Below are 26,730 nucleotides of genomic sequence, written 5' to 3'. Positions count from 1 at the left end.
TTAAATTGAGTTGTAAGAGCTCTTTATATACTCTGGGTACTAGGTTTTCTTTCTTAATCCTCACAATCTCCCTGCTGAAACAGGTAGCTTTTTGTTTCTTTTACAGACAGAGACTAAAGCCTGGAGAATTTTACTACGAGGTGTGACTCAATCTAGACCTGTGGTTCTCCAAAGCCTGTGCCCTTTCCTCTATTTTATGCTGCTTCTTGGTGATAGTTTTAACTGGTCGTAAGATTTAAAGAGTGGCCACACCAGTGGGTGGTTAATATAAAGATGAATGTCATTAGAATTGAGACCAGGATGTCAGAAACATCAATGGATTGCTGAGGTCACTGGTAGTATGTCTCGGTCATTTTAAAGTAAGTTGGAGTACATAATATTTAAGGTTCGGCCAGGCACGGTGGCTTATGCCTGTAATCTCAGCACTTTGGGAGGCTGAGGTGGGTGGATCACAAGGTCAGGAGTTCAAGCCCAGCCTGGCCAATATGGTGAAACCCCATCTCTATAAAAAAATAAAATAAAACATAAAACATAATAAAAGAAGAAAAGTATTTAAAGTTCTTTCTTACTCCCAAATTCTCTAATTTTTGGAATTAGAGAGGAGGCCAAGGCATGTGGATCACCTGAGGTCAGGTGTAAAAGACCAGCCTGGCCAAAATGGTGAAATCCTGTCTTTACTTAAAACAAAAACAACAACAAAAATACACACACACACACACACACACACACACACACACAAATTAGGTGGGCGTAGTGGTGAGTGCCTGTAATTCCAGGTACTTGGGAGACTGAGGCAGGAGAATCACTTGACCTGGGAGGCAGAGTTTGTAGTGAGCCAAGATTACACCACTACACTTCAGCCTGGGCAAGAAGAGTGAAACTCTATCTCAAAACAAACAAACAAAAAACAAAAACCAAACTTGTACAGCAGAGGCCATAGAACAAGAGAGTAGGCTGAGCTGCGGGAGTCATTAACAAAGCATAAACATAGCATTGAGAAGAAGTTACAGAAAATTCAAATAGAATCTTTTAAATGAAATATTTTATTTAAAATAGAGACACCATTTTTAAAAAGCCATGTTACTGATAAAGTATCAAACTTTCCATATAAGGATTATTTCAGTTTCATTCACCCTTGACAAAGTGTCTCCTTTGTTTATCCAGATGGACATTTTGTTTGAGTAGAGTCTCTAGTGCCCTCTGGTGAAACACCATGAAATTGCCCAGAAATGTGATTGAGGTTCTGTGCGTGACGGAAGGTGAAATAGAATGAGCGCCTACTCCAATGTGACAAGTTGCGATGTGCTGACTTCTTCCTGAGCTCAGGAGAAAGGCAGCCTCCATGAGTGCTTCTCTCTCTTTAGGGAAAGTGTTCTTCCCACAGACAACTCAGTCAAGCTCATTGCAAAATACCTTCTTCCTAAGCTTTCATCATCACTGCCTTCTAAAAAAAACCCAAAAACCTGTCAATACAGACGGGATAAATAATGAAAGCTTCTCAGTTGTTTGGGACGAGGCCCCCACTCCGCACAAATGTAAAATGACAGCAAAAATGATAAAGCAAGCTGAGTATGAAGAAAAGCTTTCCTAGTAGTCCTTGATTCTTCACCCTGTCTTCATAATAATGAAGAATAATGCCACCACTCTAGTCAACTCAGGTCTACATTGTCTGGCAGCAGATGACCTTGTCCTGAGGTTTCAAGAAGCACACCTCTTCCAAATGGGGGCCATTTCCAAAAGTAGACATCAACAGACTCTAAGTTCATTTTCCAGACCAAACACTTTGGACTTAAGATTCTTCAATTCTCCTTGTATCTTATGTGCCTGTCTATTGCTGTCATGGACTTCACACAGAATGGTGAGATCCTGATTTGCCAGGGCATTAACTGTTACCTAGGGATTTGGAAAAAAAAAAAAAAAGAAGAAGAAGAAATGGGCAGAGATATCAGTCAAAAAGACAGCTATGCTGGCTCCTGTTTATGAGATTTTGAGTACATAAGATAAATTCCATCCTTAGTTTGTTCAGTGGCTAACTAAAGAGGGAAAATGGAGAATTAAGGCAGAAATCTCATGAAACTCCTTCCCATTCAATAAAGGAGCCTTGAAATAGAGATCAATGAAAAATGGCGGAGGAGTAAGAGACCAGAATAAGCAATACCACTGGTAAATTTGTCGAAGAATCAAAGCAGGCATCTCCTTTTTCTGTAACTAACCTTGCTTGGATCATAGGCTAACTGGCTAAATCTCATTAAGAATGCCATTGAGGCAACTTGTATTCTAAAAAGCTGTGTCTGCTGGAAAAAATTACTCTATCGCTCAATTACTCACTTTCCCCAACTGTAAAACAGACATAATTCTTTAATCTACTTCTTGAATTAGGAGGGATGACAATTTCTGTTAAGTTTAGCTTACTTGGAAGTATTCACGATGCAGTCATTTAATGATTTCAGGATATTTGTATTTTCTCTCTAGCATGTACTTGTTGAACCAATTTTCAGGGAGGCTTAAAGATGGTGATCTGTTAGTGTCTACTAGCAGGGAAACAGCGCATCCTTCTTTGAAGGAACCCTCGTGACCCAGTGTTCCCTCACTTCCACCTCTTTTCTCCCTTGCGGCAATTCAGCATCCACAATTACCTTATACAACATTTGCTCCAAGTCTTTCAGTTTCTATCGGAGAACCTTAGTATCTGTCTTAAAGCCTTCTACTTCCAAGATACGTCGCTGCTCCACTGCTTCATAGCATTTTGTCGTTATCTGTAAACGTTTCCCCATCTTGTTAGCGCAATCCTAAATATGGGGAATGGGAAGGCACTTATGAAGGTGACGGAAGCATTTTCCCACTTCCTACTCCATTATAACTGGCAGACAATTCTGTACCTTGAAGATCTCACTCCTCATTCCCTCTTCCTCACAAATTCGGGCAAGTTCTTCTTCTAAGGAAATGCACTGCTCCTGGTACATATTGGACAGCTTTTTCTCTTGTACTAACTTATCTTTTAGGGACTGCAAGTCAAAGGGACAAAAACCATTAATAATCAGTTCTACAGTTTAGGTAATTCAAATAGCCCTTAGATAAAGAAAGAGCGAAAACAAGAGATTTCCAAAGGTACAAAATGAGTTAAGGAACCAGACGACAAGAGCGTTGAGAAACATCTGAAAATTTCCTACTTCTAGACTAGTCTCTTAAGCCCTTATTCTAAAATGTATGCAATAGAAATTCAAACAAATATTCTTGGCTCTGGGAAGAGTCAGACAATGGAGCTCAGAAGCTGTCCCAAGTAAGACATTACAGTACATGTTTTGGGCTACATTTCTAAAGTTTTCTTTAAAAAGGAAGAAATATGAACAACACTTATTATACATGCTCCATTGAACAGTTAAAATGATCTTTAAAAAACCCAAATCAGATCATGTTACTTTTTTTTTTTTGAGATGGAGTCTTATTGTTGCCAAGCCTAGAGTGCAGTGGTGCTATCATGGCTCACCACAATCCCTGCCTCCCAGGTTCAAGCGATTCTCCTGCCTCAGTCTCCTGAGTAGCTGGGACTACAGGTGTGCATCACCATGCCCAGCTAATTTTTATATTTTTAGTAGAGACGGGATTTCGCTATGTTGGCCAGGCTGGTCTTGAACTCCTGACCTTGTGATCCACCCACCTCGGCCCCCAAAGTGTTGGGATTACAGGCGGGAGCCACCACACCTGGCCCATGTTACTTCTTTCACACAATCCTTCAAGGACATAACACTTCTGAGAGCTAAATTCACACTTCGTACCATGTTGCACAAGGCCCTCCACAATGGGCTGCTGCTGACTCTGCCTTCTTAAAGAGCATACAACTTCCTCCTTATTCCTCTACAGCTATGACACCAGCCTTCCATTTCCTTGAACATACTCCAAGCCTATAAATTTGCTTTTCCCTCTGCCAGGAATGCTCTTCCTCAAGGTCTGTATGGCAAGCTTAGTCCCATTTTTCAGGTCTGAACAAAAACACTAGATGTAAGTGTCCCTGTGTGTTCCTTCTATTAATACAATTGACTTCCAGCAACTTCATATAGTCTTCATGTAATTCTTTTATTCCCTGAATACCACTTTTTTTTTTTTTTAAACAGAGGCTTGCTCTGTCACCCAGGCTGGAGTGCGGTGGGCGATCTTGGCTCACTGCAACCTCTGCCTCCCTGGTTCAAGAGATTCTCCTGCCTCAGCCTCCCAAGTAGTTGGGATTACAGGTGCCCACTACCATGCCTGACTAATTTTTTATATTTTTAGTAGAGACGTGTTTTCACTATGTTGGCCAGGCTGGTCTTGAACTCTTGGTCTCAAACTCCTGACCTAATGATCCACCCACCTCGGCCTCCCAAAGTCTTTTTTTTTTTTTTTGAGACACAGTCTCACTCTGTCGCCCAAGACAGAATGCAACGGCATGATCTTGGCTCACTACAAACTCTGCCTCCTGGGTTCAAGTGATTCTCCTGCCTCAGCCTTCCAAGTAGCTAGGATTACAGGTATCTGCCACCACACCTAGCTAATTTTTGTATTTTCAGTAGAGATGGGGTTTCACACCACGTCGGGCCGGCTGGTCTCGAACTCCTAACCTCAGGTGACCCACCCACCTCAGCCTCCCAAAGTTCTAGGATTACAGGTGTGAGCCATGACGCCCGGCCTAATCTATAATTTTGTTAATTATTTGTTAATGTTTCTGTTTTTTTCTCACCCATTAAAATATAAACACCATGAGGGCAGACCTCGTTTAGATTATTTATTACTGTAACTCTGGAGCCTAACCCATAAGAGGAGTGCAATAAATATTTGTTGAATGAATTAATAAACAAGTCTAATATTTTAAATCCTCAAACACTGTAATGATCAGCTGTTCTTTGAAACCTAGTTCTTTTTTTTTTTTTTTTGAGATGGAGTTTCGCTGTTGTTACCCAGACTGGAGTGCAATGGCACGATCTCGGCTCACTGCAACCTCTGCCTCCTGGGTTGAAGCAATTCTCCTGCCTCAGCCTCCTGAGTAGCTGGGACTACAGGCACGCACCACCATGCCCAGCTAATTTTTGTATTTTTAGTAGAGACGGGGTTTCACCTTGTTGACCAGGATGGTCTCGATCTCTTGACCTCGTGATCCAACCACCTGGGCCTCCCAAAGTGCTGGGATTATAGGTGTGAGCCACCACGCCCGGCCTGCTACAAGAGCTTCCTGGAGTAAATGGATCTTATATTACAAATTGTAGGTTATTTGGAATTCCTTCAACTCTCCCAGAAAAATAAATAACTTCTTTAAGACATAAGAACATTACCTTAATATATTCACTTTGGGCATGATGACTCTCATGCCTGATAGGCAACACTTTTCCAATTTTATCTTCTTTCTTCTTATACTGCACCCTATATTGCTTAATCTTTGACATCAAATGATCTTTTTCAAGCATCCATGACTTCTCTCTATTTCGGTTTTCAGATCTGAGTTGCAGAAAATCTTTGGTGCTCTCATAGAGTAGCTCTTGGGTATGGTGAAGACTAGGAAAGAAAGTATAAAATGCACACACGAGGATGCACACACAGCACACTTGAAAGCAAGGATTATTCCAAAATGGAAGAGAGTGGTTATCTTAAAATTGTATAATATATACATTTTGTAAAATATTAGCAGTTTTAAAAATCTGATTACTGGCGATCTTACATATTTTACTGGACAAAGTGTAATGTGTCTACCCATGCTCACTGGTTCATAGACTGGTCTTTACAGATATTTTCTGAGTGCTAATTCCTGGTTTTATGATTGGAAGGACTGCAGGGATATTTACACATAGGCTGCATAAGTATGAGCCATTCCTAGGAATAAGACAAGGAAGAACTAAATCATGGTTTCTGACAAGTTAACACAAATTGTAAAGCATCAAAAACAGTTTTGCTTTTGTGTATGTTGTGTTCCATGTAGAACTGCCTGTATCAAAATTTTATCCTTTTTTATTTTAAAAATAACTTTTAACAAAAGCCAAAATAGACAAATGGGACCTAATCAAACTCCACAGCTTCTGCACGGCAAAAGAAACAGTCACTAGAGTGGATCGGCAACCAACAGAATGGGAAAAAATTTTTGCAGTTTACCCATCTGACAAAGGGCTGATATCCAGAATTTACAAAGAACTCAAACAGATTTACAGGAAAAAAACAAACAAGCCCATTCAAAAGTGGGCAAAGGATATGAACAGATACTTTACGAAAGAAGACATATATGAGGCCAACAATCATATGAAAAAATGCTCATCGTCACTGATCATCAGAGAGATGCAAATCAAAACCACATTGAGATACCATCTCACGCCAGTTAGAATGGCGATCATTAAAAAATCTGGAGACAACAGATGCTGGAGAGGATGTGGAGAAAAAGGAACACTTTTACACTGTTGGTGGGAGTGTAAATTAGTTCAACCATTGTGGAAGACAGTGTGGCGATTCCTCAAGGCCTTAGAAATAGAAATTCCATTTGACCCAGCAATCCCGTTACTGGGTATATATCCAAAAGACTATAAATCGTTCTACTATAAGGACACATGTACACGAATGTTCATTGCAGCACTGTTTACAATAGCAAAGACCTGGAATCAACCCAAATGCCCATTGATAATAGACTGGATTGGAAAAATGTGGCACATATACACCATGGAATATTATGCAGCAATCAGAAATGATGAGTTTGTGTCGTTTGTAGGGACATGGATGAATCTGGAGAACGTCATCCTCAGCAAACTGACACAAGAACAGAAAATGAAACACCGCATATTCTCACTCATAGGCGGGTGATGAAAAATGAGAACACATGGACACAGAAAGGGGAGTACTAAACACTGGGGTCTATTGGGGGGAAAAGGGGAGGGCCAGTGGGAGGGGGAGGTGGGGAGGGATAGCCTGGGGAGAAAAGCCAAATGTGGGTGAAGGGGAGAAGAAAAGAAAGCACACTGCCATGTGTGTACCTACGCAACTGTCTTGCATGCTCTGCTCATGTACCCCAAAACCTATAATCCAATAAAAAATTAAAAAAAAAGAGAAAAATAACTTTTTTTTTTTGAGACAGGGTCTTGCTCTGTCACCTAGGTTGAAGTGCAGTGGCACAATCACGGCTCACAGCAGCCCCGACCCCCTGGGCTCAAGCAATCCTTCTGTCTCAGCTTCCTAAGCAGCTGAGACTACCTCCCAGGGGGGTGTGCTAGCTTATTAAAAAAATATTTGTGTGTAAGGAGACAGGGTCTTGCTATGTTGCCTAGGCTGGTCTGGTCTGGGACTCCTGGGCTCATACAATCCTCTCACCTCAGCCTCCCAAAATTCTGGGATTACAAGTGTGAGCCACTGCACCTAGCTTCCTTTTTAAAAAGTCAACTTCCTACATGAAGTCATTTTCAACAACTTTAGCCTATTTTAGTTCCTCCATTCTCTGAAATTCCATAACAGTGCTAATGTTCTCGTCTTATAATCCAACACTTGCTCACCTGTCATATTTTAACTGTCAACATGCACCTTTTCCCAGCCTGAGTGAAAGCATATACCTTATTTATCGCTTATTTTTGCCCCAATGCCATGAAATTGTCAAGGATAATACTAACTACTAGACATACACAGGCAGTAAACAGATTCTTGATGACTATTTCCTGAAATTTGGGGATAGACAATGTTTCTGTCTCTAAAAACAATACCCCTGGAAGCTAGCAACTCATCAGTTTAACATCAACACCTAGAAAAATGCTATACCGAATGATCTAACTGCTTGCGAGAATGTTAAATATCATGAAACAATCGCTATAGTTTTCTACTGAACAAATAATGTCGGATCCATTTAGTTATTTTCGTAACAGATAAGAGGAAAATGATAGCATAGTGCCAAGCACACAGTAGAGTAAATGGCACAAGTTGAATATATGCAGTCAGGTATGTATGCTTGTGTATGGAGAGAGATTGATTCAGTTACCACACGGATCTCCCCCACTTTCAATGAGTTATTTTATTCTGTCTTACATTATGTTCTCAATTACAAACCGGGAAAGTATGGGGTTGTTAAAATACTAGTAGCTTGAAAGTGACACCCAAAGGGCAGTCATTAATGGCCTTGGATTTCATGCCATTCATAGGAAGATCTATCTAATGGAAGGAACCAATCACGTGCTCAGATGTGAAGATAATGCTAAACAAGGAAAGTTATTGATATTCTGGAAAAACAGATAAAAAATTACAAATTACTGTGACAATTTTAAAATATCTGTCCCTTAGAAACAAAACTCAATGAAAAGTCAAGATGCTAAACTTAAGTGCAAAAATATTAAAAATAGAAATGAAAATGGAGAAATACTGGCCAAATGCAAACACATTATACTATGTTAAAAGAAACACAGCAGGCCAGGTGTGGGGGCTCACGCCTGTAATCCCAGCACTTTGGGAGGCTGAGGTGGGCAGATTGCCTGAGGTGGGCAGATCGCCTGAGGTCAGGAGTTCAAGACCAGCCTGGTCAACATGGTGAAACCCTGTCTCTACTAAAAACACAAAAATCAGCTGGGCGGGGTGGCGAGTGCCTGTAATCCCAGCTACTTGGGAGGCTGAGGCAGAAGAATTGCTTGAACCTGGGAGGCGGAGGTTGCAGTGAGCCGAGATGGCGCCACTGCACTCCAACCTGGGCAACAGAGCGAGACTCCGTCTCAAAAACAAACAAACAAACAAAAACAGAAAAGAAAAGAAACATAGCTTGTAAGGGCCAGAAGACATTTTCTACCCTGCAATTTTCAGAGATCCTAATTTGAATATCATGTCCAATTTTAATCACCACACTTGACAATGGAGAAATAGACACTAGAAACGTTTGGGAAGACAGTAAGAAAATGACATAAGAATGAAGAATGTAACATGAGAAAATATTTTAAAAGGTAGGATGTTTATTGCACAAAAGTGATGGTAAGGTACAATTTGATAAGGACTGTTACGTATTCAACAAATATTTACTGTGTGCCTATTGTGCACAGAGAGAAGGGCAGAAGCCACACAGCAAGACTCTGGGAACAAAGGCAGCATTACAATACGTGGTGATAAGTGTCACCACAGAGGCATGCTAAACATGGGAATAGGGAGAAGGAAGAACTGAAGTTGGCCTAGAGAAGTCATCAAAGAAGGAGGTGATGGAAGGTGCTGCCACGTAACAAGTGTCCCATAAACAATAGTTATAATTAGTCTGGCTGAAGCACAAGATGAACTACAGCAACAGGGGAGGAGCTGAGGCTAAAACTTTATTTGATGTCAAATGATGATGTCCCTAAAAACGGATGCTAAGGTATCAGGACTTAATTATAAGGTAAGTGGAGACTATGAAATATTTTTAACCAGTTGACAATTCCTAACAGAGGAACTAATCATAGTAGTCAGGAGGACTGTAAGAATACAAAGGATCAGAGACAGGAAGAACAGGTAGATTACTGCAACAATTAAACAAAGGAATAGAGCTTGAATTAATGTAGTAAGAATAAGAACGCAGGGCTTGGCATAGTCGCTCATGCCTGTAATCCCAGTGCTTCAGGAGGCTGAGGTGAGAGGACTGCTTGAAGCCAGGAGTTTGAGACTAGCCTGGGCAACACAGCGAGACCCCATCTCTACAAAAAATAATAAAAATAAGCCAGGTCTGGTGGCATGCACCTGTAATCTTAGGTACCTGAATGGCTGAGGCAGGAGGACTGCATGAGCCTAGGAGTACGAGGCTGCAATGAGCTATGATCACGCCACCGCACTCATACTCTGGGCAACAGACCCTGTCTACTGAAAAAAACAAAACAAAACAATGAGAGAGCAGAAAATGGACTTAAGAGCGTTTTTAGGCTTACAGTCCATAGTGTTTGGAATTAAGGAGTAAGTTTAAGAGTTGAAGATGATCTTGTGGTTTCAAGCTTGGGAAACTGAATACATGTGATGCCATGAAACTAAATGAAAAAAAGTCGTAGGTTTGAGATGGGGACGCGGGTATTTGTTGGAAGAGACAAACAGTGTGTGTGGTTTCAGTAATAATGAATTTGACAGGCTCAAACACCTTCAACTGAGGATGTCCTTGTGGCATAGGTCTGGCCTCTAGAACCAGACAAAAGGGTGAAGTGGTTAGACAGGTAGAAGAACCAAGAAAGACAGGTGCTGCAGAAATCAAGAAAAATGAATTCAAGGAGGGGCTGATCAGTGATGGCAAATATGCAGGAAGATACTAAGTATAATAAGGACTGAACAGAGATATAACTGGTCTTAGAAGTTAAGAGGACGGCCGGGCGCAGTGGCTCATGCCTGTAATCCCAGAACTTTGGGAAGCCGAGGCAGGTGAATCACCAGAGGTCGGGAGTTCGAGACCAGACTAGCTAACATGGTGACACCCCATCTCTACTAGATATACAAAATTAGCGGGGTGTGGTGGCGTGCCCCTGTAATGCAAGTTACTTGGGAGTCTGAGGCAGGAAAATTGCTTGAACTGGGGAGGCGGAGGTTGCAGTGAGCCAGGATGGCACCACAGCTCTTCAGCCTGGGCAACTGAGTGAGACTTGGTCTCCAGGAAAAAAAAAAAAAAAAAAAAGTTAAGAGGTCAATGATGATCCCAGAAAGGGCATGCTTCATAAAATGGTGGGGATGAAATCAGACTGCAGAAAAGTAAAGAAAAGCAAGCGGGTCAGGAACAAAAACCATGACGACAGAGTTTGCTATTTCTTGCTTTTATTTGTTTAGATTTTTTTTTTTTTTTTTTGAGATGGAATCTCGCCCTGTCCCCCAGGATGGAGTGCAATGGTGTGATCTTGGCTCACTACAACCTCTGCCTTCTGGGTTCAGGAGATTCTGCCTCAGCCTCCTGTGTAGCTGGGATTACAGGCACATGCAACCACACCTAGCTAACTTTTTGTATCTTTAATAGAGACAGGGTTTCACCATGTTGGCCAGGCTGGTCTTAACTCCTGACCACGTGATCCTCCCGCCTCGGCCTCCCAAAGTGCTAGGATTACAGGTGTGAGCCACCACACCCAGCCTAATAATTTTTAAAAAGTATGTACATTATAGGAAACTGAAACACACAAGAAGCAAAGAATAAAATCAGCCACAATCAGAGGCACTTTACAGTTTGTAAACTGTAAAGTTTATAGGACGTTCTAAGTCTTTGTGTGTAGACACAACATCCCATTTTATGGGATTGAGATCATACAGTATGTATCATGCTGTTTCACACATCATAGATATTTACCAATTCAAAATCCCAAAGCTTTTTGAGTATTTTGATAACCAAGAATACACTACACCAACTCAATCTGTTTGAAAAAAATAGAATCCTGCCTTTCTTGGGTCAAAAATTTCTTAGAAGACAAAAATGATGACACGTCTCTAGAAAAAAGCACTGGCAGAGTTCTGATGAAAATACTGAGTGTGCAGGTTTTTTGGTATAGATATGTAAACTCATCTTTTCCATATTCATGAAGGGGCAAACAAATGAAAAGGACCCTAGTACATTGAGTCAAACAGCACATCAGTGGATAAAATAACACTTTTTTCTTTTTTGAGACAGGGTCTCATTCTGTCGCCTAGACGTGAGCCACTGCACCCAGCCGAAGAACTTCTTAACCACCAGAAGCAAGCTAAAACGCTAAAATGGATTTAAAGGAGCAGGTGAAAAACTCATCAGCTCTTCAACAGCATGCCTAGAAAAGCGAGACACTCATCCACCTAGAGGCAGGTGTTTCTGAGGAAGACAATTTTTTCAAGGTTCCCTTCAGTTCTGTGACCCACAGTTGCTCAAGTACAAAATGTTAACGTTCAAGCCACTCAGAAAAATAAAACACCTGTTAGGCACAGCTTCTTAGACACTCACTTTCTGGTTAGTTCTTTGATTTTGTCCTGATTTCTCTGGTGCTGAACTTGTACTTCCTCGAGGCGAATCCGTCTATCCTCCATGAGCCCTTCCACTTGTTCTCGAGAAAGTTTGGTCTGTTCTCCCAGCTGAGCCTGCAGTGCTTCCACCTAGACAGGCCAAAAAGTGTGAGAAATCCAGCCCTACTTCCACTTACTTCATACCTCTAGGAAAAGTGAGCCTTTCTCCAGAAAAATTAAAAAACAAACACAAACAAAAAGTCTCAATTCTAATCCTCTTCTTTGTTTTGAGACAAGGTCTTGCTCTGTCACCCAGGCTGGAGTGCAGTGGTATGATCATAGCTCACTGCAGCCTCAATCTCCTGGGCTCAAGCAGTCCTCCCTGCCTCAGCCTCCAGGAATACAGGTGTGTACCACCACACCCAGCTAATTTTACTTTTATTTTTTGTAGAGATGGGGGTCTCACTATGTTGTCCAGGCTGGTCTCGGGTTATAGAGATGGGGTCTTACTATGTTGTCCAGGCTGATCTCAAACTTTTGGGCTCAAGCAATCATCTCTCCTTGGCCTCCCAAAGTGCTAAGATTATAGGCATTACCATGCCCAGCCCAATTCCTCTTAATGTCTTTTTTTTTTGAGACCGAGACTTGCTCTGTCACCAGGCTGGAGTACAGTGGCACAATCTTGGCTCACTGCAACCTCCAACTCCCTGCTTCAAGCAGTTCTCCTACCTCAGCCTCCTAAGTAGCTGGGATTACAGGCATGTGCCACCACATCCAGCTAATTTTTGTATTTCTAGTAGAGACAGGGTTTCACCATGTTGGCCAGAGTGGTCTTGATCTGCTGACCTCGTGATCCACTTGCCTCAGCCTCCCAAAGTGTTGGAATTACAGGCATGAGCCACCTTGCCCGGCCTCCTCTTAATGTCTTATAAATGGGGTTAGGCTACACAAGAGTAGATTCTTTGTCCACACAAAACCCAGCATCAACATTACACAAACAAAGCTACAAAATTCAATTTCCTCGACCCTGTGATTTGTGCCTTTTTGCTGTCTCCCTAACTGCCTCCCTTTTAAGACACCTTAGCTGCACAGAAACAGAATGACTCTTTTCTTCGTTTTTGGTTTCAACAAGTAGAGCAAAATGAATATAATGTAATTTCCTTCTCTGTCTGGCTGCCATGACTCCACATGGAGACACTGGCCAAAGGAAAAAACTGTCATTTAAATCAAGAGACTTATCCTAATGAGGACAGAAACTTTAGTGCAATTAGATAAAAAATCATGGTTCCAATGACACATAATAACCAGGAGGTTAATAGTTCATCACTTTCCCAGACTTTAGAACTCATGCACTAAATAAATGAATGTACCACCAAATGTTGATATATCAGCACAGACAAGCTTCCTTCTGCAACTCTCTGCATACCCCTAGGCCAGAGAATTCTTACTTTATAATGGTTTTGGTGGGTGGGGCTTAGCATATTGAATTAAAGGTGCAGAGTAGCGCTTTTAGAATGTTCCAATAGAAAAGGATGGTTTTAAAATATAAGCTCTTGGAAATTAGGAATGACCACAATTTTCTTAATCACATGGTGCTTAAACGTAACCTGTGTGCAGTGAGATACTTACCACATGATACTGAAGATATGTTATATAAAGTTCAACTTGTGGATAAAAGCCATCTTGGTTTGCCAAAATACATTCTTTACCTGTAGCGTCTGTATGTCTCTTTGATAATGCCCAGAACTTTCTCCTCTTTCTCTTGATGGTCTTCTTTTGCTTATTTTAGGATATAAAATAGAAAACAAAATCAATCAAGATTTTACCTAGCTTTTCCGTCTATTATTGAAATATCAGCATTTTCTGTGCAGAGGAGTTCAGATTCATTTACCTGTAAGGGAAGAAAATAAGGAAAAAGGGAAAGATTGTAACTACAGGGCTTAACTTTTGGAATAGGAATCTCTATAAGGGAACTCTGCTGGATGTCACCTAAATAACCATATTATTCATCTTCTGGCACAATCAACCACTAAATTTTCCTTAGAATAAACCACTAAAATAGTTGTGTCTATTTCTTAATAAAATTCTATTTAATCAGAATAAGGTCAGGTGCTGTGGCTCATGCCTATAATACCAGTGCTTTGGGAGGACAAAGCAGGACAATTACTTGAGGCCAGGAGTTCAAGGCCAACTTGAGTGACAGAGTGAGAACCCCACTCTACACAAAATAAAATAAATTAGCCACGTGTGGTGGTGCTTGCCTATCGTCCCAGGTACTCAGGAGGCTGAGGTGGGAGGGTCACTTGAGTCCAGGAGTTTAAGGTTACAGTAAACTATGATTGCACCACTGCACTGCAGGCTGGGTGACAGAGCCTGTCTGTCTCAATCAATCAACAAACAGAATAAGAAAAACAAAACTTAAACATTTTGGTTATGACACATCACACAATTTTCAAAAGACAAGGTTATTTTAAAAATAAGGAAGACTAAAAATTGAACTGAGCAAAATTTAATTTCTTGGATGATTCGAAAAGCTCATTAAGACATTAGATCACCAAAGGCATCATCATGAATGTCAATTATCACTGTACAGTAGGAAAACATTTCCGGTTGTCTGCATTGTGATTTTCTTTTCTTTTTTTCTTATTTTTTTGAGACAGAGTTGGCCAGGTGTGGTAGCTCATGCCTGTAATCCCAGCATTTTCAGAGGCCAAGGCAGACAGATCACAAGGTCAGGAGATCCAGACCATCCTGGCCAACATGGTGAAACTACATCTCTACTAAAATACAAAAGAAAAAGAAAACAAAACAAAACAAAAAACCACAAATTACCTGGGCGTGGTAGCACGCACCTGTAGTCCAGCTACTCAGGAGGCTGAGGCAGGGGAATTTCATGAACCTGGGAGGCGGAGGTTGCAGTGAGCTGAGATCATGCCACTGTACTCCAGCCTGGCAACGAGCAAGACTCCATTTCAAAAAAAAAAAGAGAGACTTGCTCTGTTGTGCAATGGTGTGATCTCTCCGCTCACTGCAACCTCTGCCTCCCGGGATCAAGCAATTCTCCTGCCTCAGCCTCCAAAGTAGCTGGGATTACAGGCACCTGCCAACACGCCGGCTAATTTTTTGTATTTTTCATAGAGATGGGGTTTCACCATGTTGGCCAGGCTGGTCTCAAACTCCTGACCTCAGGTGATCTGCCCACTTCAGCCTCCCAAAGTGCTGGGGTTACAGGCATGAGACACCATGCCCAGCCTGCACTGTGATTGTCAATTCTGCATCAGTGAGAATTTCTAATAGGTTATATGGTTGTTACCTGCTTTGAAAGCTGAAGATTCATTCTGCTCACATTCACCCACAGCCTGGATAGTCTTTTGGAGAATGGTGACCTGAAGAAGCAAAAACTGGTATAGAAGTGCCTTCCTATAAATGTAATATTTTACTTTTTGATCTGCCTTAGTTCTGCAGATCGAAAACTCTAAGTTAAATTTGTCAAAATTGATATTATATAAGGATGTCATGCATATGAGAGGCCACGCAGGCAAAGTAACAAATTGGATAAAACCCTGTGTTGATGATAGAAACTTAAAGTTGGCTGAGTGGTCCCCACTACTCAGGAGGCTGAGGTGGGAGGATTGTTTGAGCCCAAGAGCTCAAGGCTGCAGTGAGCTATGATCACTCCACTGCTCTCCAACCTGGGCAACAGAGTAAGACCTTGTTTCTAGAAAAAATAAAATAAATACCTAAATAAAATTGCAAGGCTATTTAGTAATACATGATTAAAAACAAAAACAAAAATAGCTTGGGGCACAGTGATACTTGACTGTAGGTGGAAGGACGGTGCTTAAGCCCAGAAGTGTGAGTCTACCCCAGGCAGCAGAGCAAGACCTCAGCTCTAAAAAAAAATTAAAAAAAAAAAAAAAACTTTTTAAAAGCAGCTCTTTGGTGGATGTGGTTGTTTATGCCTGTAATCCCCGCACTTTGGGAGGGCAAGGCGGGCAGATTGCTTGAGCTCAGGAGTTTTGAGACCAGCCTGGACAACATGGTAAAACCCTGTATCTACAAAAAATACAAAAATTAGCTGGGCATGGTGGTGTACACCTGTAGTCACAGCTGCTTGGGCTGAGGTGAAAGGATTGCTTGAGCCCAGGAGGCAGAGGCTGCAGTGAGCCAAGATTGCGCATTGCACTCCAACCTGTGTAACAGAATGAGACTTTGTCTCAAAAAAAAAAGCAGCTCTTGACCAAAGACCCTTAGGAAATGGATATATACATATACAGATATGTATAAAAATGCTCAGAAACTGTTTATATAAGTGAAAAAAAAGAAATAGTATACATATACACATCACTATTTCTATAGGAATGGAAAAACAGATGGAAGTATATATACCAAACTATTAATAATGAATTATCTCTGTGGTATAGGATTATGAGAACCTGCCATTTTCATATGATAGATTACTATACTCTGTGTTTGTTTTTAGTAAAGACCACGGATTAGATTTGCAATCAGCATAAACAAAGATTTAAAAAGCAACTTAAGTACCAAAACTGTCTCCCACACAGTCTGCTCCTTCTTTTCTCTCAATCTCAGCTAAAACAGCCACCCCTCTGGGCTTCAGGTTTCTAAACAGTGAAACGAGGTAAACAATGCTACTTCCCAAGGTCTTCAAACAAAAAGGCTTTTAAAACTCAGGCAAACACGGCATTATGATAGCTAATTCTCCATCTGCCTTCTCTAGCAAATGCTAAAATTCTTCTGATGACGGGCCCTAGCCTGTGATCTGTAAAGCCACCCTCACCATGCTCCACCAAAGATTACTTACTTTGTGAGGAGGCTCCTTACAAAAAATAGGTCACTTCTCCAGTGTCTGTTCCCACAAGAGCCAAGAGATTCTAGATCTTTCTTCTCTTGTCTTCTAGTTCCCTGTAATTCTCATAGAAAGCAAACACACATTATTATATGTCCCAAGTAAGTAAACTTTTCTGTTTAAAGGATCTCCCTTCTATTTTTTTAAACAATAGTAACCTCAAACTAAAGTTAAACCTCAAATTAAAATAGTAACCTCAAATTAAAACTGAATAGGATGTACCTAGACTTTAGCTCTACTTTGTAAAACATCAGGTATTTCCATTCAGAGAGAAGGGGCCAGGACATTTTGTGCTGATTCTAAAAGGGAACTGTAGTGGCTGCTGAGGAGCACTGCTCAGATCTTATTTTTCTTGGCTTATGGGCTCATTCTGCCACCTGCCAGGAATGCTGTCTGCTGACAGCTTGTAGTTGAATCTCCAGCCAAGGGAACTGCCTCACCCCGGTTTCTGCCTCTTATTCCTTGGGGACAGCTCATATCCAGTGCCTGGTCAATGAGGGGGACACAAAAATCCAATCCCCTTGCCTCAGTTCAGGATATCTTTCAAGAGCCATCCCAGCTTCAGAGACCCCTGTGGTGTTGGCTGAGGCCTGCTGCAACTGAATCCCAGTTTCAGTTGCCTTACTTCCCAATACAATTCCTGCAAGCAAATCTCCATGGCACAGTCTGTTTCCCAGAGAACCCAACCTAAGATAGCTCAGGTCTGGACTGGACCAAGGAGGCCAATGCTGAAAAGGGATTTCAGGCTGGGTGTGGTGGCTCACACCTGCAATCCCAGCACTTTGAGAGGCTGAAGTCAGGAGTTCTCTACTAAAAATACAAACATTGGCTAGGTGTGGTGGCGTGTGCCTGTAATTCCAGCTGCTCAGGAGGGTGAGGCAGAAGAATTGCTTAAACCTGGGAGGTGGAGGCTGCAGTCAGCCGAGACAGCGCCGCTGCACTCCAGCCTGGGTGACAGTGTGACTCTGTCTCAAAAATAAAAATAAAAATAAAAAACATAAAAAGGGATTTCAGAGCCAGTGATACAGAGATGGTTTATAGAACATGACATTTCTCACAGCAAGGTAGATGGGTAGTCAACAGAGTATAGCCTAAACAATAAAAGGTAAGTCAAAGATGGAAAAGAGGCTGAGGGCTGCATCCCATGCAAAATCACAATCTCTGACTCATTTTCCAGGCCCAAGTCAGTTTTATAAGTCCCCAGGACTATTACCTAAAGAAGAGGGTAGAAATCCCAGGAGGTAAGACCCTGAGACACTACAGGGTAGATGTTCATGGTTGATTCCCCCCATCCTTCAAAGGGCCTATAGCCATTTATTCAAGTAACTATATACTGGGGAAAAGGGAAGACCTGGGTATTTGAAGGATTGCTGGATGCAGGGTCTAAGCTGACGCTGATACCACAAAACCTGAAGCATCATGATGGCACTGGGGCATGTGGGCACCAAAGAATAAATGGAATTTTGGTGCACGTCTAGCTCACAGCAGGTCTACTGGATCTACCAAATCAATGGTCATGTCTTCAGTTCCCAAATGATTAAAATGGTCATACTAGGTAGGTGGCAGTACCTCCAAACTAGCTTCTTGGCTTCTGGGGTAAGCTAAGTAAAAGCCGCTGAAACCGCCCCTCCCTACCCAGTCAAGATGATCAATAAAGACCTAAAGAATGCAGGGGTGGAGGTCCTTATCAAAGCCTTATTTCATTCCTCACTACAACCTATACAAAACCAGATGGATTCTGGAGGATAACAGCAGACTACTAGCAAGTAGGTCCCAATTTCAGTCATTGTGCCAGGCTGGAACACAATTACTTGGTCTCAGGCATATGGTATGTGGTCACTAGTTAGGTAAATGCATTCTTTTCTACCCCTCAAAAGACCACAGGCAGTTTATATCATGTGGTGTCTACAATGGTGTACTTTTAGAGTCTTCCCCCAGGGCCATGTTAATGCATTTTTTCTCTGTCAATATAGTATAAAAGAATCTGGGCCGGGCAAGGTGGCTCCCACCTGTAATCCCAGCACTTTGCAAGGCAGAGGCAGGAGGATTACGAGGTCAGGAGTTCAAGACAAGCCTGTCCAATATGGTGAAACTCCATCTCTACTAAAAAATACAAAAATTAGCTAGGCGTAGCCTCCAGCTACTCAGGAGGCTGAAGCAGAATTGCCTGAACCCAAGAGGTGAGGTTGCAGTGAGCCAAGATTTTGCCATGGCACTTCAGCCTGGGCAACAGAGTGAAACTCTGTCTCCAAAAAAAAAAAAAAAAAAAGAGGAATCTGGATCTGGCTCCTTCACAAATCGCCAGGAGCTCACTACTGATGACATCGCATTAAATCACATGAACAAGAAAGAGCAAGTGCACTGGAACCCTTGGTGAGACACATGTGCAACAAAGAGTTGGAGATGAACCTTACAAAGCACATACGTAAAGTTTTTAAGGGTGTGATCTAGGTATATCAGGATACTCCCCCCGAAGTAAAGATCAAATTATTTCCTCTGGTACCTGCTACCAACAAGAAGGAAGCATAATGCCTGAAAGGCGTCTTCAGGTTCTGTAGACAACACCCTTCGTATTTTGGGATCAGTATCCCATATATCAACTGACATGGAAGGCGAGCTTTCAGTGTGGCCCCGAGTTGAAAGGAGGCTCTATTGCTTGGGACATATGACTTGGCAGATCCTATGGTATCTGTGGTGGCACAAGATACCAAGTGGAGTTTACAGCAAGCACCATTACAAGAATCGTAAAAGACCCTCTAAGAATCTGCAGCAAGACTATGCTGTCTACAGCTGAGAATGACAAAACATTTAAAAACCAGCTTCTGTCATGCTAGTAGATCCTGCTAGAAATGGAGCACCTGACCATGGGACATCAAAAACCATGTGGCAAGGCTGGGCACGGTGGCTCACACTTGAAATCCCAGCACTTTGGGAGGTGAGGAGGACTAATCGCTTGAGCTCAGGAGTTTGAGACCAGCCTGGGCAACATGGAAAAATCCTGTCTCTACAAAAATACAAAAATTAGTCAGGTGTGTTGGCTTGTGTCTGTAGTCCCAACTACTTGGAAAGATGACGCAGGAGGATCACTTGAGCCTGGGAGCCAGAGGTTGCAGTGAACCAAGATTGTGCCACAACATTCCAGCCTGGGTGACAAAGGGAGACCCTGTCTCAAAATAAAAATAAAAATAAACCATGTGGCTAAGTCTTTTCAACAAATGGTGTTGAGAAAACTGGACATCCACATGCAAAAGAATGAAGTTGGAACTTTACCTAACGCTATATACAAAAATTAACTCAAGGCCGGGTTTGGTGGCTCATGCCTGTAATCCCAGCACTTTGGGAGGCCGAGGTGGGTGGATCATGAGGTCAAGAAATTGAGACCACCCTGGTCAACATGGTGAAACCCCGTCTCTACTAAAAGTATGAAAATTAGCCGGGCATGGTGGCGGGTGCCTGTAGTCCCAGCTACTCAGGAGGCTGAGGTAGGAGAATCGCTTGAACCCGAGAGACAGAGGTTGCAGTAAGCCGAGATCGTGCCACTGCACTCCAGCCTGGTGACAGGGCAAGATTCCATCTCAAAGAAAAAAAAAACCTCAAATGGATCAAAGACTTAAACATAAGAGCTAAAATAATTAAAACTTTAAAAGAGGCAGGAAGTGCTCTTTTCTAGTGCTCACATCTATAATCCCAGCACTTTGGGAGGCTGAGGCGAGCAGATCACCTGAGGTCGGGAGTTCAAGACCACCCTGACCAACATGGAGAAACCCTCTCTACTAAAAATACAAAATTAGCCAGGCATGGTGGCACATGCCTGTAATCACAGCTACTCAGGAGGCTGAGGCAGGAGAATCGCCATTGCACTCCAGCCTGAGCAACAAGAGCAAAACTCCAACTCAAAAAAGAAAACAAAAAACAAAAGCTTTTCAAAGAAAACATAGAAGAAAAGCTTCCTGACAATGAATTTGGCAATTTTCTTAGACGTGATACCAAAAGCGGAAGCAACAAAAGAAAAAAATACATAAATTGAACTTCATAAAAATTAAAAACTCCTGGCTGGGCACAGTGGCTGATTCCTGTAATCCTAGCACTTTGGGAGGCTGAAGCAGGAGGATCACCCGAGGCCAGAAGTTTAAGACCAGCCTGAGCAATATAGTGAGACCCCCCACCCCCGTTGCTACAAAAAAGAAAATAAATTAGCCAGGCATAGTGGCACATGCCTGTAGTTCCAACTATTCCAGAGGCTTAGGCAGGAGGATCATCCTGGCCGACAGTGATACCCTGTCTCTAAAATACAAAAGAAAGGAGAAAATAAAAAGGCAATCTATGGAATGGGAGAAAATATTTGCATATATCAGTATATCTAATAAAGTTTAATATCCAGAATATATAAAGAACTTCTATGGCCAGGCACGGTGGCTCACACCTCTAATAGATGGGTGGGTCACTTGAGCTCAGGAGTTTGAGCCCAGCATGGGCAGCATAGCAAAACTCTGACTCTACCAAAAACACAAAAATTAGCCAGGCCTGGTGGCACATGCCTGTAGTCCCAGCTACTCGGGAGGCTCACATGGGAGGACAGCTTGAGCCCAGCAGACAGAGGGTGCAGTGAGCCGTGATCATGCCACTGCACTCTAGCCTGGGTGACAGAGCGAGACCGTCTCAACAACAACAAAAAAGCACTTCTACAACTCAACAACAAAATTAACCCAATTATTAAAATGGGCAAAAGATTTGAATAAACATTTCCCCAAAGAAGATATACAAATGGCACATGAAAGATGCTCAACATTTTTAAATGCAAATCAAAACCACAGTGAGACTCCCTCACACCCATTAAGATGGTTACTATCAAATAAACAGAAAATAAGGCTGGGCACAGTGGCTCACACCTGTAATCCTAACACTTTGGAAGGCCAAGCTGGGCAAATCACTTCAGCTCAGGAGTTTGAGACTAGCCTGGGCAACATGGTGAAACCTCATCTCTTCAAAAATTAGCCAAGCATAGTGGTGCACACTCGTGGCCCCAAACTAATTGGGAGGCTGAGGTGGGAGGATCATCTGAGTCTGGGAGGTCAAGGCTGCAGTGAGCTGTGGTCCTGCCACTGTACTCCAGCCTGGGTGACTGAGCAAGACCCGGTCTCCAAAAAAAAAAAAAAAAAAACCCCAGAAAATAACCAGTGTTGGCCAGGCACAGTGGCTCAGGCCTATAATCCTAGCACTTTCAGAGGCTGAGGCAGGAAGATTGCTTCAGCTCAGGAATTTGAGACCAGTCTGGAAAACATGGTAAAACCTCATCTCTACCAAAAAAAAAAAAAATATATATATATATATATATATATAAAATTAGCTGGGCGTGGTGCTACATGTATGTAGTCCCAGCTACTTGGAGGCTGAAGTGTGAGGATCACCTGAGTCTGGGAGGTAAAGGTTGCAGTGAGCCAAGATCATGCCACTGTGCTCCAGTCTGGGTGACGAAGCAAGACCCTGTCTCAAAAAAAAAAAGCTTTAAAAAAAAAAGAAAATAACAGATACTGGCAAGGATGTGGAGTAACCGAAACTCTTGTGCACTGCTGGTGGGAATATAAAACAGTATAGCCACTATAGAAAATAGTATGGTAGTTACTCAAAAAAATAAAAACAGAATTACCATATGATCTACTTCTGGGTACAGTAGCACACTCCTGTAATCCCAGCACTTTGGGAGGCTAGGGCTGGCAGATCACTTGGGCTTGGGAATTGGAGACTAGCCTGGGTAACATGGCAAAACCCTGTTTCTATAAAAATTACAGAAAAAATTAGCCAGGCATGTTGGCACACCTGTAGTCCCAGCTACTCAGGAGGCTAAGGTGGGCAGATCGCTTGAGTTTGGGAGACAGAGGTTGCAGTGAGCTGAGATACACCGGTGGGTGAATAGATAAACAAAATGTGGTACACACATATAACGGAACGTTGTTCAGTCTTAAAAACGAGGAAAGTTCTGACAGATGCTACAACATGGATAAACTCTGAAGATATTATGCTAAGTGAAATAAGCCCGATGTAACAAATACTATATGACTCCATTTACATGAGGTACCTAGAATAGTCAAATTCATAGAGATGAAAAGTAGAATGATGTGTGTCCCAGGGACTAAGGTAACGGGGATGCAGGAGCTACTGCTGAATGGGTACACAATTTCAGCTTAGGAATATGAACATGTTCTAGAAATGAACGGGGGTGACAGTTGTGCAACAGTATGAACATACTTAATGCCACCGAATTGTACACTTCAGATGGCCAAAATGGTAACTTTATGTTATGTATATATTACCCCCTGTCCTCCACTCCCAGCACACACACACAGAAGTGTACTGTAGTGGAACATGTAGTGTACTGCTCAATTCCCCCTCAGGACCAAGACATTCATCTCCCAGGAGCTCAGTTCTTCTCTAAAAATTTCACTTGGCTCAAGGGGGCTTCCTCTCCCAAGTCTACACACCCTCCCTGGGGACAGCTTGCATCCTATGACTGGTCAATGTGGGGACACAAATTTGAGTCCTTTGCCACCAAAAGGCCCCCCTATCCTTAGTGCTCCCTATGGGGTTGACTAAGGCCTCTGTTACCATTGTATCTGTTCCTATTCTATCTCTGCCCAAATCTGCTCATAGCTATTATCAGAGAGCTTCTCCCATAACTGCCCTGAAGGCAAATCTCCATCTTAGAGTCTGTTTCCTATGGAATACAACCTAAGAGAATTAATGTGGAAAAATTTATCTTTTTAAAAGTAATTTAAAGGGCTGGGCATGGTGGCTCACACTTGTAATCCCAGCACTTTGGGAGGCTGAGGTAGGTGGATCACTTGAGGCCAGGAGTTGGAGACCAGCCTGGCTGACAGGGCAAAACGCTGTCTCTATTAAAAATACAAAAATTAGCTAGGCATTGCAGTGCACACTTGTAATCACAGCTACTCAAGAGGCTGAGGCATGAAAATCACTTGAACCAGGAGGCAGACGCTGCAGTGAGCCAAAATTGCACCACTGCACTCTAGCCTGGGCAACAGAGTGAGGCTGTCTCAAAAATAAATAAATAAAGTAATTTCAAGTTATAACTCCAACCTTTCCCCTCTCCTACTCGGTACCTGATTCTCAGTCGGTCATTTTCTGAGTAGAGGCGTAAAACATGTTCCCATTCTTGGAAGAGGCAGACCTGCATATCACTTAGAGCTTTCTGCAATTCATCAATCTCTTCCTCTTTCTCCTGTAAATCACATTCAAGTTTATGCTGCAAAAAACACAGTAAGATACTTGAAAGATACTGGGTTTCCATGGAGTATCTCTTACGGGACAGGGAGCAGTCTATTAATGTAGAAATATTCTAAAGTAAATAATTTCACCAATACAGAATTCAAATGACAGCAATAGGCATGTATATATAGACTGGAGTTTATTTATTTATTGAGACCAAGTCTTATTTGTTTATTTAGTCATATATATATACATACATATATACCAAGTCTCACTCTGTTGCCCAGGCTGAAGTGCAATGGCACGATCTCAGCTCACTGCAATCTCCACCTCCCAGGTGATTCTCATGCCTCAGCCTCCCGAGTAGCTGGAATTACAGGTGCATGACACCATGCCCAGCTAATTTTTGTATTATTAGTAGAGATGGGGTTTCGCCATGTTAGCCAAGGCTGGTCTCAAGCTCCTGCCTTCAAGTGATCCTCCCGCCTTGGCCTCCCAAAGTGCTGGGATTACAAGCATGAGCCACCATGTATGACCTTGACTGGTGTTTAAAAGCTACAGAATGAGTGTGAAGTTTGCACTTAACATCAAAGCTCTCACATCTTCCTTTTATGGACTATAGAATCCAAAATGCCATATGATTCACCTATTCTATCTATACTTTCTCTTTTATTTTTGAGACAGAGTCTTGCTCTGTCGCCCAGGCTGGAGTGGGGTAGGATGATCTCAGCTCACTGCAACCTCTGCTTCCCAGGTTGAAGTGATTCTTCTGCCTCAGCCTCCCAAGTAGCTGGGATTATAGGTGCGCACCACCATGTCCGGCTAATTTTTTATTTTCAGTTGAGATAAGGTTTTTCCATATTGGTCAGGCTGGCTTGAACTCCTGAGCTCAGGCAATCCGCCCACCTTGGCCTCCCAAAGTGCCATGATTACAGCTGTGAGCCACACCTGGCCTATCCACACTTTTTTGGTAATGCTTCCTATAGCATAAGCATTATTATTACATGCAGGAAAACAAAGATGAAAAGATATGATTCCTGTCTACAGAGCTAAGGAAATTCACGGGAGAGAGGCAAATGATTAAAATAAGATAACTACCTAATGGAAGCACGCATGGTGGAATGGTGTGGGGAGAGTGTGGCCGGAATAACATTCTAAAATAACTAGCTAATGGAAGCACGCATGGTGGAACGGTGTGGGGAGACTGTGGCCGGAATAAAATTCTAAAATAACTAGCTAATGGTAGCACGCATGGTGGAACGGTGTGGGGAGAGTGTGGCCGGAATAAAATTCTAAAATAACTAGCTAATGGAAGCACGCATGGTGGAACGGTGTGGGGAAAGTGTGGCAGGAATAAAATTCTAAAATCTGTTTGGGAAGTCAAAGTACTCCCACCAAAGAGCTGACACCTGACAGAGGAACAGAGGACTGGGGGAGGGATAAGCAGACGGTGGGTTCTCTAAGAAGAGAGAGCAGGAAATAAGAACCATGACAGAGCCTGATGTTGTTAGAAAGGACGAAAATCTCATCACATGCTATGACATGGACAAAACCTGAGGACGTTATGCTAAGTGAAGTCAGTCAGTCACAAAAAGAAAAACTACAGTATGATTTCACTCTATTCTAGATAAATCCTGCTCTATTTCTTTTTTCTGAGACAGAGTCTTGATCTGTTGCTGGAATGCAATGGTGTAATCTCAGCTCACTGTAACCTCCACCTCCTGGATGATTCTCCTGCCTTAGCCTCCTGAGTAGCTGGGACTACAGGTATGTGCCACCATGCTGAGCTAATTTTTGTATTTTTAATAGAGACAGGGTTTCACCATGTTGGCCAGGGTGGTCTCGAACTCCTGACCTCAGGTGATCCCCCTCAACCTCAGCCTCCCAAAGTGTTAGGATTACAGGTGTGAGCCACCGTGCCTGGCAAATACTGCTCTACTTCCAATCCATAGAAATAGCAAGTAAAATAGTGGTTACAGAAGGAGTGGAGAGAAATGAGGATCTGTTTAATGGGATGGAGTTTTGGTTTTTTAAGATGAAAAGGGTTCTGAAGATCAGCTGCACAACAATGTGAATATACTTAACACAGCAGGCATGGCAGATCACTTGAGGCCAGGAGTTCAAGACCAGCCTGGTCAATATGATGAAACCCCATCTCTACTGAAAAAAACAAAAATCAGCTGGGCGTGGTGGCACACCCTATAATCTCAGCTACTTGGGAGGCTGAGGCACAGGAATCACTAAAACCCAGGAGGCCGTGGTTGCAGTGAGCTGAGATTGTACCACTGCACAATCTAGCCTGGGTGAGAGAGCAAGACTCTGTCTCAAAAAAAAAAATGGGTATGTGTATGTATACATACACACACACACACACACACACACTTAACATTACTGAACTGAACACTTAAAATTAAGGTCATTAAAAATGATTTTATAAAGAAGGCTGGGCACAGTGACTCACTCCTGTAATCCCGACACTTTGGGAGGTTAAGGTAGGAAGATGGCTTGAGCCCAACGGTTCATAACTATCCTAGACTATAGAGTGAGATTCTGTCTCTGCAAAAAAATTAAAAATCTGGGCCAGGCGCAGCGGTTCACACCTGTAATCCCAGCACCTTGGGAGGCCAAGGTGGGTGGGCCATCTGAGGTCAGAATTTGGAGACCAGCCTGGCCAACATGGTGAAAGCCAGTCTCTACTAAAAATACAAAAATTAGCTCAGCGTGGTGGCGGGCACCTATAATCCCAGCTACTCAGGAGGCTGAGGCAGAAT

The 26,730-nt window shown here is 42.4% G+C and overlaps 1 protein-coding gene and 1 long non-coding RNA gene across 3 annotated transcripts in view; both read right to left on the bottom strand.

Moving 5' to 3' along the window:
* LOC128931288 (uncharacterized) overlaps positions 1–26,730 on the bottom strand; it is a 685,153-nt gene that overhangs the window by 455,191 nt on the left and 203,232 nt on the right. The window lies entirely within an intron of this gene.
* The window catches only part of LOC128931310 (coiled-coil domain-containing protein 77-like), a 39,721-nt gene continuing 14,018 nt past the window's right edge, over positions 1,028–26,730 (bottom strand). Inside the window, exons 3-10 of the mRNA XM_078355232.1 lie at positions 16,691–16,791; positions 15,179–15,251; positions 13,495–13,644; positions 11,867–12,015; positions 5,304–5,523; positions 2,880–3,005; positions 2,637–2,789; positions 1,028–1,893 (exon numbers count right to left, since the gene is read on the bottom strand). Coding sequence (XP_078211358.1) covers positions 2,670–2,789; positions 2,880–3,005; positions 5,304–5,523; positions 11,867–12,015; positions 13,495–13,644; positions 15,179–15,251; positions 16,691–16,791 — 939 coding nt within the window. The 3' untranslated portion in view covers positions 1,028–1,893; positions 2,637–2,669. The remainder of the gene's footprint in view (positions 1,894–2,636; positions 2,790–2,879; positions 3,006–5,303; positions 5,524–11,866; positions 12,016–13,494; positions 13,645–15,178; positions 15,252–16,690; positions 16,792–26,730) is intronic.

This window comes from Callithrix jacchus, chromosome 18, assembly GCF_049354715.1.
Source record: "Callithrix jacchus isolate 240 chromosome 18, calJac240_pri, whole genome shotgun sequence".
Taxonomy (NCBI): Eukaryota; Metazoa; Chordata; class Mammalia; order Primates; family Cebidae; genus Callithrix; species Callithrix jacchus.
The sequence above is the reverse complement of the archived record's forward strand: the minus strand, read 5'-3'. Positions and strand labels throughout refer to the sequence as shown.